Here is a 12,404-nt window from a genome sequence, read left to right on the forward strand (position 1 = left end):
TCCACTCACTGCAAGCTCCGCCTCCTGCGCCTGGCCAGTTCTAGATATATTCTTCCAGACCTTTTCCTCTTGCTTTTATATTTATTTCTCAAACATGATACAACACTTACTACGTGCCAGACATTGTTCTAACTGCCTTTCGTATTTATATTTATGAACCTGTATGTCATATATATGTGAATATATATAAACACACAAACACCCCACGCACACAGACACACATGCGAACACGTAATCACACTATGCTGGAGTTCTGTAACTTTTCTTTGTCACTCAGCCACATGTCTTGGAGATCTTTCCACATCAGTTCATGTAAGATGGACTTTCGGAAAAGAACACAGCCGGAAAAGAAAAGATTGCCTTATTATCTTCAATGGCTGTGTGCTTATTCACTACAAGAGTGTCCCAGGCTTATTTAATTAGTACCCTACTGGTGAACATTTAGGTTGTTTGGATTTTAAAAAAAATATTTATTTATTCAGTTACGTGATGGATTCTCTTTCTGTTGCCCAGGCTAGAGTGTGATGGTACAACCATAGCTCACTGCAGCTTTGAACTTCTGGGCTCAAACCATCCTCCCACCTCAGCCTCCCAAGTAGTTGAGACTAGAGACACACACCACCTAGCCCAGCTTCAATTGTGTTTCAAAATTTCAAACCATGTTGCATGAATGTCCTCCCACAGACATTACATATGTCAAGAGTAGGAGAGTTTCCAGCTCAGATTTACTTAGGAGGTCTTAAGTCTTAACCCTTAGTGGATTAATCTATGAATAACATATACCGCACCCAAACGGGTCATCAGTGGGTGATAGGGAGTAGGGGAGGGAGGGCGTGGAGTTACAATTGAAGTCCCATCTGCTATCTGCCCCTTCACTGCAGGCTTTCTGGGAAGGGAGAGAGATAGGTTAAGGACTGACCTCTGCCTTGGGAGGACCCCACCCTCCCAGCACAGGGACTCTCAGCTTCTAGACTCTTCACAGTGAAAACTACATTGGTTCTTACCAAGGTGGAATTGGAGTGGATTGCTTTTTGAAGGAGCAAAGGCCTGTGCAGAGGCAGATCAGGCTGCATTGAAGGGGTTCTGGGGGCCATGCGCCCCAGGGCTACCTGGAGGCCTAGCAACAAATGGAAGTGACAAGACACTTGCAGCTCTGACGTCTGTTTTTGTTTTTGTTTTGTTTTGTTTCTTTAGAAAAGGTCTCACTCTGACTCCCAGGCTGGAGAACAGTGGCACAATCTCAGCCCACCCCAACCTCTACCACCCAGGTTCAAGTGATTCTTGTGCCTCAGCCTCCTGAGAGGCTGGGATTAGAGGCGCGCGTCACCATGCCCGACTAATTTTTGTATTTTAATAGAGACAGGGTCTCCCCAGGCTGGTCTCAAACTCCTGGCCTCAAGTGATCCCCCTACCTCAGACTCCCAAAGTGCTGGGATTATAAGCGTAAACCACCATGCGTGGTCCAGCTCTGACATCTGAAGCGTGTCACTGGGCTTCTCTGGGCCTTGGTTTCCCCATCAGTAAGACTTCCTAGTTCCTGCCAGCCAGCCCCTATTGCTGTAATCTGAGAATCAAATGAGATTCCAAAGTGAAGCACCATTTTCTTCGGAAATTCCCTAGGATGGGATTTGAGCCTTTTGTTATGCAGATAGTAGGCTCTGGCCTCTATCTCTAAGTGGCTCCAGATAGCCAGTCTTTACAGTCTCTTGATGAATAACTTCCTTCAACTGTTTGTGTGGGAGAGCTGGGCGCCTTAATAAAGAAAAAAAGTCCCTTAACTTGCCATGGATTTCACACCCGTAACAATTGCTGTAGGCCTTTGAGGAGTGCTTACTGTGCACCCTTCACGCCCAGCTCAGGGAGCTCTCGCTGCCTTGAGAAGAGGGTCATGCCTCTGATTTTACAGAGAAGAAGCCTGAGGCTGAGGCTGGCTCCAGCTCAGACTCCTCCAAAGCATCAGAGGGAGAAGTCGGTCTAGCAACAGAGCCTGGATTTTAGCCAACACACCACCCACAGGGAAACAGCACAGGCTCCTCTCCTGAGCTGCTGCCTGGGCACTGGAAGCTTTGGAATCAGAGGTGGCTGAGCTCTGCCAGCACTGGACATGATGCTCTTACTAGATAAGCTGCCAGCTCCACCTCTGGGATCGTTCTTCTGGCTGAGCCAAGCAATGATCTTTCTTTGACTGGCTTTGTCTCCATGTAGGGGCAGAGATGGTAACCAGGATCTCAAAACATGCCCAAAAGGTGGAGGAGGGCCTGCTAACAATACATGCCACTGCTTCAGACTTTTTGACCAGGTGCGATGGCTCACACCTGTAATCCCACCACTTCGGGAGGCCGAGGTGGGCAGATCACCTGAGGTCACGAGTTCGAGACCAGCCTGGCCAACATGGGAAACCTGTCTCTACTAAAAATACAAAATTACCCAGGTGTGATGGCATACACTTGTAATCCCAGCTACTTGGGAGGCTGAGGCAGGAGAATCACTTGAACCCAGAAGGTGCAGGTTGCAGTGAGCCAAGATCGCACCATTGCACTCCGGCCTGGGTGACAAGAGCGAAACTCTATCAAAAAAAAAAAAAAAAAAAGACTTTTTCAACTAGTCAAGGCCAAAAGAAAAGCACAGTGAGAAATCAGTTGTGTCCAGGGCCTTGGTCCAAGTGACTGACACTTTCTGCCCCTCAGACTACTCTCCTGGGAAATGGGACACTCCAATTAAATGCTGATGAGTGGCAGGTGTCTGAGCCAAGAGAGAACATGAAGTTTGTTTCCTGATTACTCTCCCATTTCACAGATGAGAAAAGGAAGACTCCAATGACAGCTCCAATAGTGACTCAGTTCTCAAACTTTCTTCCCTCAAGACCCACCCAGAGGACTAAGGGACAGTCCGTTGGGATGTGACAGTGCTCAGGTTCAAAGGTGACAGTCGGCCTGCCTGTGTACACAGGTGTGACTGAAGAGACACAGGTGTTCCCTGCAGGCTGACCCACTCCTGTGCTCACACTGGCTGCCTAATGTGAGCTTCTGGGGGAGCTGCCTGGGCTGACAGATGGAGCTGACAGAGCTCCCCAACTCCTCCTTTATCTATTTCAGGAGAGTACCCACTGTGTTTAATTAACAATCTCCTGCTAATGGTCTCTGGCCTGGAACTTGGGGAGCTCTTGAAGCGAAGAGATGGGGGTGGGAGGCAAGAGGCAGGGTGACAATGTATTGTTCCCTTAAACAAAGAGTTAGTTAGCACACTCACTGGGCTGAGGCCTGTGGTCAGCTGGTGGGAGACAAGGAGCTGAGTCAGGTGCTGATTTGGGCATACTTGTGTGGTCCCAGGTCAGACACCTCTGACTCCAAGCAGACTTGTTCTGGAGCACAGGTCCCAACAATTATCTCCAGGTCTTCAGAGTGGGAGAGGCCACGTCCACATGGCTGGATGGGGAAGCCAGGTCTGGATATGCACAGCCAGCAGAGAAAGGTAATGGAGCAGGAGAGGTCAGTGCCAGCCAAGAGTGAGCAGGATGGAGCAGGAGAAGCTCCCCAAGTGGCCAGTGTCCCAAGGAAGGTGGTGGGAGGGAGGGCAGAAAAGGTCATTTGGTGCCAGGGAACAAAAGGTCTTGCTTTCCAGCTTGAGTCATTTCACTTATTTTACAGTAATTGGTATGGTAGAATGTAAAAGGGTGGCTTTTGAAGATGAACAGACCTGAGTTCACATCCAGGCCTCAGTTGAGAGACCTGGGCAGGTAACAACCCCTGCCTGGCCTTGATGTCCTCACCTGTAACAGGTGACAGCAACAGGGCACACCCCCCAGAAGCATAGTGACCATTCACAGAGCATGTGAAGATGATCCTTTCCTTCTCCCTCACTTCTGGGTTAGGCCTTCGCGGTTTTACGCCAAGTCCATTTGCTCTATTTTCTAGAACAACTAGACTGGCGGAGTGCCCCCATGCTAGTTCCTTCTGCTTTACACTTTAGCATGCAGATATTTGATTTCATTTAGAACATGAACCCATTAAAAGGCAATTTGTGGGGTTTTTTTTTTTTTTGAGACAGAGTTTTGCTCTTGTCACCCAGGTTGGAGTGCAGTGGCGTGATCTTGGCTCAATTCAGCCTCCACCTCCCGGGTTCAAGTGATTTTCCTGCCTCAGCCTCTCCAGTAGCTGGGACTACAGGCACCTGCCACCACACCCAGCTAATTTTTGTATTTTTAGTAGAGATGGAGTTTCACCATGTTGTCCAGGATGGTCCCAAACTCCTGACCTCAGGTGATCCACCCGCCTCTGCCTCTGCCTCTGCCTCCCAAAGTGCTGGGATTGCAGGCATGAGCCACCACACCCTGCATAAAAAGGCAATTTGTTACTAGGGTTGGCAGACCCAGGTCAGTACCAACAGAGATCCAAGGAGCAAGATTTCCCAGTGACTCCAGCTTTGTAAGCAAAACATATTCAGTAAGGAATTTCCCTGAAATATGGAGTGGTATGCATTTGCCACACATATTCAATATCCACATTTCATCAGAAGTGCCAGAATACCTCTGCCAAGGAGAGAGCTTTGAAAAGCAACTCACTCAGCCCCTGCTCTCCTTTATGAAAAGACTTGAATGGTTAACAAGTTATTTTAAAAATTATTTCAAGTCAAACATTCACTTGATTACCCTAGTCCAGTTTAACTTGGAAAGCTACTTTCTGAGGGTTGTGGAAAAAAAAAAAAAGAATGGCCACAACTTAAATCAGAATGTGGATAACATTATCAAAAACTTATGTTCCCATCTCAGAGTCAACTGGAGACACTTTAAGATACAAATAATTTCAGAATTCTAGAGTTTCAGAGAAAGTATTATCATTAGTGGGGCATGAACATGTCCTGACGTCACCATTTGCTTGCAAATACTGTACTGACCTACCAGGCAGAGCTGGAAATAAGTATATCTACAAACCCCAAGAGGAGGGAGGAAAATGTTCTTTAGGGACCTACTTTTTTTTTTTTTTAAGAAAAAAAACCTGTGAGGTATCACATAGACAAGAGAGGTTCTTTTTTAGTTCAGTTGTCCCCTGTTTGGCTCATATACTGAATTCCCCAAGCTATCATTACTATGAACAGACTACTTTCTCCCCTAATGTATAAATTACAAATAACCCAATGACATGGGAGATGGACCCTTGTGATTTTTAAACCCAAGAACTCCTGGTCTGCAGAAAGAATTTTACTGCTGAGTGAAACCAAATCCACAGCGTGGATCAGGAATCATTTAGTTTTTTGTCCCTGGCTGTGGTTATATGCCCCAAACAAGAAAAACACACACGCGCGCGCACACACACACACACTCCAGAAAGGAGGTGAGAAGGAAGCTGGTATCGACTGAGCCAATTGTGCAAAACAAAGGAGGAAGGGGTTGAGGGCAGTGCAGTGTGTGTGTGTGTTTATGAGTGTGTGCGGAAAAGGGTATATTACAACATTCTTGATGCCTTGGCTAAGAAAACACAATGAAAGCCTCAACACAAATCAAACAAATTGAAAGTTGAGGTTGTTTCTGAGAATTTTCCTCCTCTTTCCCATCAGGAATAAGCAGGGAAGAACTGGCCTGATTATCCAAACAGCCTGGTAGGGGCTCTGTCTCCGAAGCTGCTGGTCAGACTATGCTATCATTGAGTCAGAGGGTCAGATTCTATGGAGGGTGGGACTGAGCAGGTAACATGACCTGTGACCTCTGAAAGTGGCTCCCCCAACCCCCACCAACACCAATTTTCTCTTTCTCTGCCTAACTCCTCCTGCTTCTGGTTTCTGCACATAAGCAGTGGGCAAAGGAGTATGGCTGCTTCTTTAAAAGGTAAACAAAAATTAATGGGCCCAAGGAAGTGACCTTCTAGGAGGTCAGAACACTTCAAAACCACTACTTTGAAGGACAAGACACATCTATTGTTAGTTTCCTCATTTCGGTGCTTACAGAGTATCAACAAGTTTGGGTGCGGTGGCTCACACCTGTAAACCCAGCACTTTGGGAGGCTGAAGCGGGTGGATCATCTGAGGTCAGGAGTTCGAGACCAGCCTGACCAACATGGTGAAACCCCATCTCTACTAAAAATACAAAAATTAGCTGGGCGTGGTGGCACAAGCCTGTAATCCTAGCTACTGGGGAGGCTGAGGCAGGAGAATTGCTTGAACCCAGGAGGCGGAGGTTGCAGTGAACGGAGATCACACCATTGCACTCCAGCCTGGGCAACAAGAGTGAAACTCTGTCTCAAAAAAAAAAAAAAAAAAAAAAAAGAGTATCAACAATGCTGCCTGACATAAAGTTCACTTCCAGATCTGGAGATGATGTACCAGCAAATGGCCATTTCATCCAGTCTTGTTGAAAAAGATGAACACGCTGACAAAGCTCCTTATTACACTCAGTCCACAGATACTTACCCTTCTAGATGTGTAACACTGTCATCCAGGCATGGTGAGATTCCCAGAATATTCAGTTTCATTTTATGATGTTCCTTCCTTAAAAAACAAACCTAAAAACCCTCAGTCTCCCAACTTATCTCTTAAGTATTAAGTGCCCTTCTTTTACCCCCCAAAATATATCTTGCCCAGCTAATTTTGATCACAAACACTTTTGGGGGCTACATCTCCCAAAGTTAAGCAGCTGAAGCTACGGAACTATTTTATTAGCAAATCAATTGTTTTTTCAGGAACTTTAAAACTACAGCTAATCGGAAAAAAAAAATTGTACCCTTATTCATTTCAAAATGTACTGAAAGGCTAGACTGGAGTGCAGAAGCTTAGGGAAAAAAAAGCCTCCTGCTTTTCTTACGTCATCAAATGTGTCCTTTCCTTCCCAGATTGCTGACCAATATGATAGGCTGGAATGCCTAAGAAATGTAAACAAAACACCTCCTTCTGTCTTTCTCAGTGTGTCTTTTCTTCTTAATTAGATTTCGCCCCAGAATTATCTTTTTAATTAAGAGGATCTCAATTTGCTCAGGCGGCTCAACTGTTTACAAAGGAACTGGTCTTCCTTGTCAAGTGAGCATTCTTTCTCCCCAGTTCCTTCAAAACTTCACAAAAGGGGCGGCATCTCTCAGAAAGTCTGTATATGACAAAACTGACACATAGGATAAATACGGCAAGACTGTGAGAGCAGATGGGAAGGAGCAGTGCCCGCCCCACCAGAGTACGCAGGAAATCAACGTGTGGCCTGGTCTCGCACTTGGGAGGGCAACCTTATGGGGTCCTTTGAAGCAGTCCAATCCACATTCCTTGGCTTATTTATGGGAGACGGATATATTAGCAACAAATGGGTTTATGCAGATATATATGTGTTTCAAAAACCCTGGCAGCCCAGGGAGGGCTCTGAACTGTGCCCTGCAGGGACTTTGCAGTTCCCACGGAGACAAACCCCCGTGCGTGCGTGGCTCAGATGAGCCATTTGTGTCCAGCCATTCTGTGCCCTGGATGATTTTTGCATCTTAATGGGTTCTGTGACACAGAGCGATTTCCCTGGTAACATCCTGAAATGATACCTAGATTTTTAACACCTATTTGTGTGTTGGACTGATTAGCTCGGCCCTAAGACAAGCATTTAATGGCATGTTAGTCAGTCCCCAGCCCTGCTTAAGTGTCCCCTCAGACGGGCTGGCTTAAAGAAAACTGACAGAAATGTTCTTTAATAACTATGGTTTATCCATTTATTTCAGATAGTAAGTGGCACGTTCTCACCTCATTTGTAGCTTTTAATCCCAAATGGACATTGCTTTTGAAATATCCTCTTTCTTTCTTTTCTTTTTTCTCCCCCGAGGCTGCCACTTGAAAGTTGAAATCTAGCAAGAATGTAATGGTAGGTACCAGCTTTCTGAATTACAGGGTGACTGCCTGGACTGATCCTAAAAAGCAAGTGTCTTTTTTATACCGCATAAAAGGCTGAAATGTTTACATATCAAAAGGCTATAGGCCAATTTCTGTCAAAATTACACATGAAGTTAAGCAGTACAAGCAATTTATTTAAACACTAGTCATTGTAGAAAAATTCAAAACCATATGCTCTTTAGCAGTTTTTCACAAATGCATTTGACCCATGACTTGGCTAGACATACAAGCTTCATAATTTACTCTAAATTTCAAATCCCCTTGACGTTTAAATAAAAGATCTTCATTAATGAGGTTTACATGAATGAAAACTTTAGAAGCAGATATCAGTTAGCGAAGGGCTTCGTTCTAATTTTCAAATGACTGACTTCGCTAATCATTTCAAGAGAAACTTCTTCTGAGAACAAATTATCGTCATTTGCATTCTGTGACTTGCAAAAGCAAAGGTGCAGTCATTTTGAAACAAACTTTGGTAAATAGCCCAGCTGAAATCGGATTTCTGCAACCCGGGAAAGTCCAAGCTATTTATTATTATGATTTTTTTCTAAGGTCTTGGGAACACGTCATTTTTCGACAGCCCCTCTTCTCTTCTCTTCTCTTTTCTTCTGTTGAGCTTTCCTAACACCTTGATTATTTCTTCCTTAAGGGCTCGGGTGCTTTTATTTGGAGCGTTGCAAAACTTCTAGCAAAAAATCAGCTAGAAAGCTCCCTTATGCCCGCCACTCCGAAAGCAGGAGACCCAGCTCTAGTGCGCTCTGCCCCTTAGCCTGGAGGCATTTGCGCCTCTGGCTCTACTCCACCCACCCAACCTCACACTGCAAATCACCTGGGGCTACCGGAGATGTCCTCCAGAAAGCAGCAGGGCCGTGGAACGGGCTTTGAGCACTTAGCTTTGAGACTGGATTTTTTAGAAGTCCCAATACAAACAACATAACCATTCTGCTCAGTGAGGACGGCTGGGGTCTTGGCGCAGCACACGGGCTGCAGGGGGCTCCGCGCATTGCCCCTAATTCCTTGACCTCGCTAATGCGCCCTCCGAGGAGGGCTCCGTACCTTTGAAAAGGACACACCGCCTTTTTGCACATGACACGAAAAATCCTACTTAAACGCATCCGATTGTGAACTCTGCTCTGTGGCCGGGCAGGAGACGGAGAGAATTAAGAAAGTTCCTGAAACGAACCGTAAGAAGTTGGGGTCGAAGATGCATTATTTTTTACAGTTATGCGGGATGGGGTGTAAGGTTAGTGGGGCGACAGTTTTCTCCATGACAAAAATATCTTGGGGTGGGAGAAGATACCCACACGCACACTCCAAACTTGGGCACTGTTTTAAATCAGAGAAGCAATTGAATCTACACTCTATGAATCAATTTAGTGATGACCGCAGCGCAAAAGCGCCGTGACAGATGCCGAACGGCAAATAGACCTTATGCATGTGGAATCCGCTGATCTAGTCTTTAATATCTTAAAAATGAGGACTATTACTGGGGTGAGTGACTCCTCAACAAACACATTTTCATAGACTTCTGCGTGGTGATTGCTTTGTGTGAAATCGTGTTTGGGTGATAATAGGGAAAATCAGCGTCATGTTTACTGCATTTCCGACCTAAGCGCTCGCCGGCTGCCTCTGGACGCTCGCTGTCCTCCCATGCTGAGCCGTGCGTGCGGGGCCGACAAACAATCGCTTAGCAACACGAGGCGGACAATTTGCGGGCGTCGCATTTGTTATTCCAATTGCGCCAGGCGACGCGGAGCCCTGATGGTTTGTTTAGCACGTTGAGGACACTTGTGGGTTTCCGCCCGCCAAGGCGCAGCGCGAGCACCGAGCCCGGACTGCCTTTCCCGGGGCCTGCCTCCCCGCGGCTGCAGATTGAAGGAGCAACCCGGTGGGGGAGGTCCCGCCGCGCAGGGGTGAGCTCCCCCAGATCTCCGGCAGAGTGTCTGGAGCTGTGTGGCCTTGGGGTTCCTGTGACCCCCTTCCCGGAAAGTCCCCTACGCGAAAGCACTGGCTTTTCCTTATTTTAGACCCAGCTGATGTAGGAACCCTGTCCTTGTCTGGGGGCGGGGATGGGGACAGCACACTCCTTTGTCTCAATGAAAAATAAACAAGAAAATGCCCCCAAGTTCATCCCCAACCTCCTTGACGAACGGATGACAATTACCAAGTCTCATTAAATGTTAGGGTTGCAAAGGGACTCAATGAATGTTGGTGTTGGTTTGATCAACTAAAATCCTGAGGCCTCCAGAGAAGGGATAATTTGCAAGGTGGCAAGGTTAGGTCTAGAACTCTGACGCTCAGATGCTGTACGGGGCTCCGCTGGTACAGCAGAGGGCTGCAGGAAAGCACAGGCGCAGTATAGGAGTTTGCTAAACCTGGTTATTAGAAAGAACAACATACCAGGTGGAAGGGGAGACGGAGGGGTGTGTGGAGGTGCTTGTCCGACACTTTTAAAAACCTGGAGACCCTTCTTTTTCAAATCTGAGGTTGAAATCTTGACTCTATCCTGATTTGGCATCTTTGCAAGAACAGGACGAGGGATCTGTCCTAAGCGTCCGGTGGCACTTGTGCCTCTGCCCGGCTCAGACAAAGGTCTTAAAAGATCCACTCACCCGCACCGCAGCGCACACCCAGCCTCCAACACAAACGCAGGCTGAAGTTGCAGCCTCTAGTTGTCTTCCATCAACTGCCCTGTAGATTTAAACCTGGGAAAGATTGGTGGGGGAATATCTGCCCTGGAGCATGGTGATTTAAGTCTCTCAGAACGGAACAACAAAAAAGCCTTCATCCTAGTCAGTGGGAGATGGAAGGTGCCTCACTTCTTACCCTAGACCTGACCTCTCTAAGCGGAGGGTCACACTCCCTCCTTGTTTTTATTGTTAAAAAAGAAAAAAAAAATCTAATTGCTTCTCCAAATTGAGACCCATCTCTGTCGTGTCCTAATCCCCACTTACAACCACCTCTAGTTTGCGCAACACTGGAAGGAGCAACTCTCAGGCCACAAGCTGGTGGGTGTGAGGACACAGAGGTCCACGCTGGGAGGCCTAGGAGGAGAAGCACCGCCGCCTGGCTCCACTGGGCCGCTTCTGCGCGCCGCCAGAGTAGTGCCCTCGGACAGAACTAAACCTCCGTGCAATGGCTCTTTGAAACCCGAACAGCAATTGACAAGTGGCCTTTCCCCTTTGCCCCTGCGCCGGGGAGTGGGCAGTCCACTTACTTAGCCTTACTGCGGCGACTTTAGACAACCCTGAGGGATCCCTTGGTTAATTAGACAGACACAAATCGCGAAAAATAGGTGTGAGTTAAAGGTGGCCTTCCTTCAGGAAACGCGAGGTCTCCATCTCCGGCTGTCGGCCGTATCGCCTTGGTCGGGTACTGCCCCTTCCCCTGGAGTGCCCTGAGTTGCAAGCCGGGGGCTTGCATCCGGTCCACAGGATCTGGGGGACTGCTTTTGTTCCGCGCGTACCGGTCGCCTACCTTCTCGAAGGGCGCTTGGCCGCCTGCTTGCAGTGAGTGGTGGGCAGGCTGCGCCTCCCGTGGCTCGGGCAGGCTGGCCGTGCCATGCTGAGAATCCCGCAAATCACCGCGGCCGCCTGCCGCTATGAGAGCCGGCCATCGTCCAGGTCACTGGGGCCCAGGGAGTCCAGTCAGGGCCTGCCAGGCAGAAGGGCAGGCAGCGGGTAGGGAGCCTGTCCCTATCCGGGAACCAGCAGGTCGTAAGGAAAAATGCGACCCAATTATTAGGGAAGAAGATAGGGAAGTCCCAAAGACCCCATCTGGATTGAAAACCAATAATAATAATAATAATAATAATAGTTTGGGAGAGAAGACACCGCATTCCCAAAAATAATTTTTTAAAAGCACAAAAACTACCGACACCCACGCTGGGAGCAGCTGGAAGCACCGTTTCAGACTGCAACTCTTGGTGGCGAATTTTAAAGAGCGGCTGAATCTGGTCTTCGCTGTGTAGGACCTAGGGACTGCCACGGTAGTTTTCAGACCCAGAGTGGCTGAAAAAAAAAAATTCTTTCTAAGAAGCACGATGCACCCCTCCTTTAGTCGTCTTTTGCCTTTACAAAATTTGGTTTTTACAAAACCAAAAGGTTTTTGGGGCTGTTAACAAGTTTCATTTGGCAGAGAAACTCAAGATTTCAAAAAGAGGTGAAATTAGGCGGTGAGTACATGGGGGCGCGGAGGAGTGGTGGAATTTTCAATCCTGCTTGAGACGGGATGCAGCCCCTCACATTTTCTAAAACAACCAATTCCAAAAGGGGAAAAAAAGTAGCCCCAAAGTAAAATCGTCCACAATGAGTTCGAGCTACAGGCAGAGGAAATCGCACCCAATAATAGGACCCAATCTGAGAAAAAAGGGTGGGGGTGGAGAGGTCGGGCGAGGGAGTTGTTACTTGCGGCGGCACAATGGAATTAATGAGATTAACCAAGGCAATTAGGCCGCCCGCCCAGCTCGGCCGGCCCCTCTGCCCGGCTGCCGAATGGAAAAGATTAGGTTAATTTCATTAATTCGCAATCCACAATCTCTTTTCAGGCCTTGTAACCCCCTC

The 12,404-nt window shown here is 47.4% G+C and overlaps 1 protein-coding gene across 1 annotated transcript in view; it reads left to right on the top strand.

The window, feature by feature from the left end:
- Window positions 1-12,404, top strand: part of GSC (goosecoid homeobox) — a 77,608-nt gene that overhangs the window by 63,021 nt on the left and 2,183 nt on the right. Inside the window, exon 2 of the mRNA XM_011951593.1 lies at window positions 11,166-11,304. Coding sequence (XP_011806983.1) covers window positions 11,166-11,304 — 139 coding nt within the window. The remainder of the gene's footprint in view (window positions 1-11,165; window positions 11,305-12,404) is intronic.

Source organism: Colobus angolensis, unplaced genomic scaffold (genome assembly GCF_000951035.1).
Source record: "Colobus angolensis palliatus isolate OR3802 unplaced genomic scaffold, Cang.pa_1.0 Scaffold32, whole genome shotgun sequence".
In the NCBI taxonomy this organism is placed as follows: domain Eukaryota; kingdom Metazoa; phylum Chordata; class Mammalia; order Primates; family Cercopithecidae; genus Colobus; species Colobus angolensis.